The sequence below is a fragment of the Austrofundulus limnaeus genome, unplaced genomic scaffold, assembly GCF_001266775.1.
Source record: "Austrofundulus limnaeus strain Quisiro unplaced genomic scaffold, Austrofundulus_limnaeus-1.0 Scaffold297, whole genome shotgun sequence".
Lineage (NCBI taxonomy): Eukaryota > Metazoa > Chordata > Actinopteri > Cyprinodontiformes > Rivulidae > Austrofundulus > Austrofundulus limnaeus.
Window position 1 is genome coordinate 272257 of NW_013952699.1, and position 1962 is coordinate 274218.

At 41.5% G+C, this 1962-nt stretch overlaps 1 protein-coding gene across 1 annotated transcript in view; it reads left to right on the forward strand.

Moving 5' to 3' along the window:
* Positions 1–343: 343 nt before the first annotated feature.
* Positions 344–1962, forward strand: part of map4k2 (mitogen-activated protein kinase kinase kinase kinase 2) — a gene marked incomplete in the record, with an annotated part of 69222 nt that continues 67603 nt past the window's right edge. The window contains 1 exon segment of the mRNA XM_014021574.1: positions 344–642. Within this exon segment, the coding sequence (XP_013877028.1) occupies positions 550–642 (93 nt within the window).

Sequence of the window (1962 nt, forward strand, 5' to 3'; positions counted from 1 at the left end):
TTACAATACTGTATACTGATTTTTGTTTTATTTCATAGTGACATTTGTTTGTTTAGTGAATGAAACAGCTCTCCATATGGGTRCGCTTTTTGAAGGCAGTCTTTCACATAAAATAAAATAAATTGTGGCAAAAGGTTTTTGACAATAAATACATTTAGTAATAAAACTGTGTGAAAATTGTGCAATTAAAATAAGTTTATAGTCTTTATAGTCATATAGTCTGAAATACCCCCCCCACCCCACACACACACACACAAACAAACTTTTATGAGAATTATTTTAGAGTGTATGTCGCTGCGCATGCGCACTGCGCCTCCAGCCTGACAGCAGCGCTCTGATGAAGTTCAGTGCTGAAGAGGCGGAGGAGCGCGCGGTGCGGGTCTGACAGAACTTCACTGATCCAAACACCAGCAGTTAGTCGGGTCTCCTGAAACAGCCAGCCGGAGGCAGGAGGCAGGAGGCAGGTGTTTGACCGGTTCCCCTCCTCTGCAGCCGAGATGTGTGAGTAGAAGAACCCGTCAGAGTCAGCTGGTCCTCAGCAGCAACAGCATGGACAGGATCGGGGTCTCGTTCCTGGACCCCCTGGAGGACTTTGAGTTGATTCACCGGATTGGGTGCGGCACCTACGGGGACGTGTTCAAGGTGAGCTTCCAGTATGAAAACAGAGAACATGTTGAAGAGAAGAGCTGGACTCAGTGCAGCTGGGTCTGACTGGACTGGGTCTGACTGGACCAGCTGGGTCTGACTGGACTGGGTCTGACTGGACCAGCTGGGTCTGACTGGACTGGGTCTGACTGGACTGGGTCTGACTGGACCAGCTGGGTCTGACTGGACTGGGTCTGAGTGGAGCTGGTCTGATGAGTTCTATCAGGACTCAGAAAGTCCGGTTCTATTTAACTCTGGTTTCACCTGCTACCTGACTGGATATTTAAAATAACACACTGGTTCATTATTAGTGAAATCCATCCAGATTACCAGCTCATACAGATTGTATAGTATAATCTGAGTCATAGTGTGTTGTGCTGCTTATCTTTTCACTTCTTGGTTGTGTAGATGCAGACTTCCTGTTTAGTTAGCACACCCTGCTGCCTGTGCATCCTGCACAAGCAGGAATTCATGTAGTTTTGTTGTTTTTCAGCTTCATATTCACATCCTGACTGAGCAGTTCTAACCTGCTGTGTGTCCTCTGCACCCTCAGCTCTGTCCCTGGGTTTTAACTCTTATCTCATGTGAGCTGGTGTTCAGTGGCACAGCTCTCACACACAGACTCTCAATACTTCAGAACCTTTATCTTTTCAGACATAGTCCCAAATTTAAACTAGATATTCAGCTTCTTTTAGATAATGTGGCTTATTTCTGAGGATTCATGGAACTCCACCTCTATTTAACTGATGAGGTTATAGAATAATATAAAAAATACACTAAGTTGTATTAATCAGGAAAAATCAATCTCAGCCTTACAAATATATATATTAGCTCTTTGTAAGGCTGAGATTGATTTTTCCCGATTAATACAACTTAGTGCATATGTGTGTGTGTGTGTGTGTGTGTGTGTGTATATATATATATATATATATATATATATTAGTCCCAGCAACAGGTCGGGGTTACATCAGAACACTTGTTTTATTTTACAACTTCTGAAAAGGCTGGGACATTGTGAAAACTGTAAGTTAAAAACTAAATGCAGTGATTTATGATTCCTTCCTTCCTTCCTTCCTTTGGCTGTTCCCTCTGCAGTTGACAATTTTCACACAGTTTTATTACTAAATGTCTTCTCATAGAGAAATGACATATTCATAATTGTTTTTATGCTGAATTATGAAACACAGTACTGACCACTGAGCTAACCATTTCAAATCTCAGAAACTTTTATTTTATTCCCAGTAGAACATAAATATGTATGTATGTATGTATGTATGTATGTATGTATGTATGTATGTATGTATGTATGTATGTATG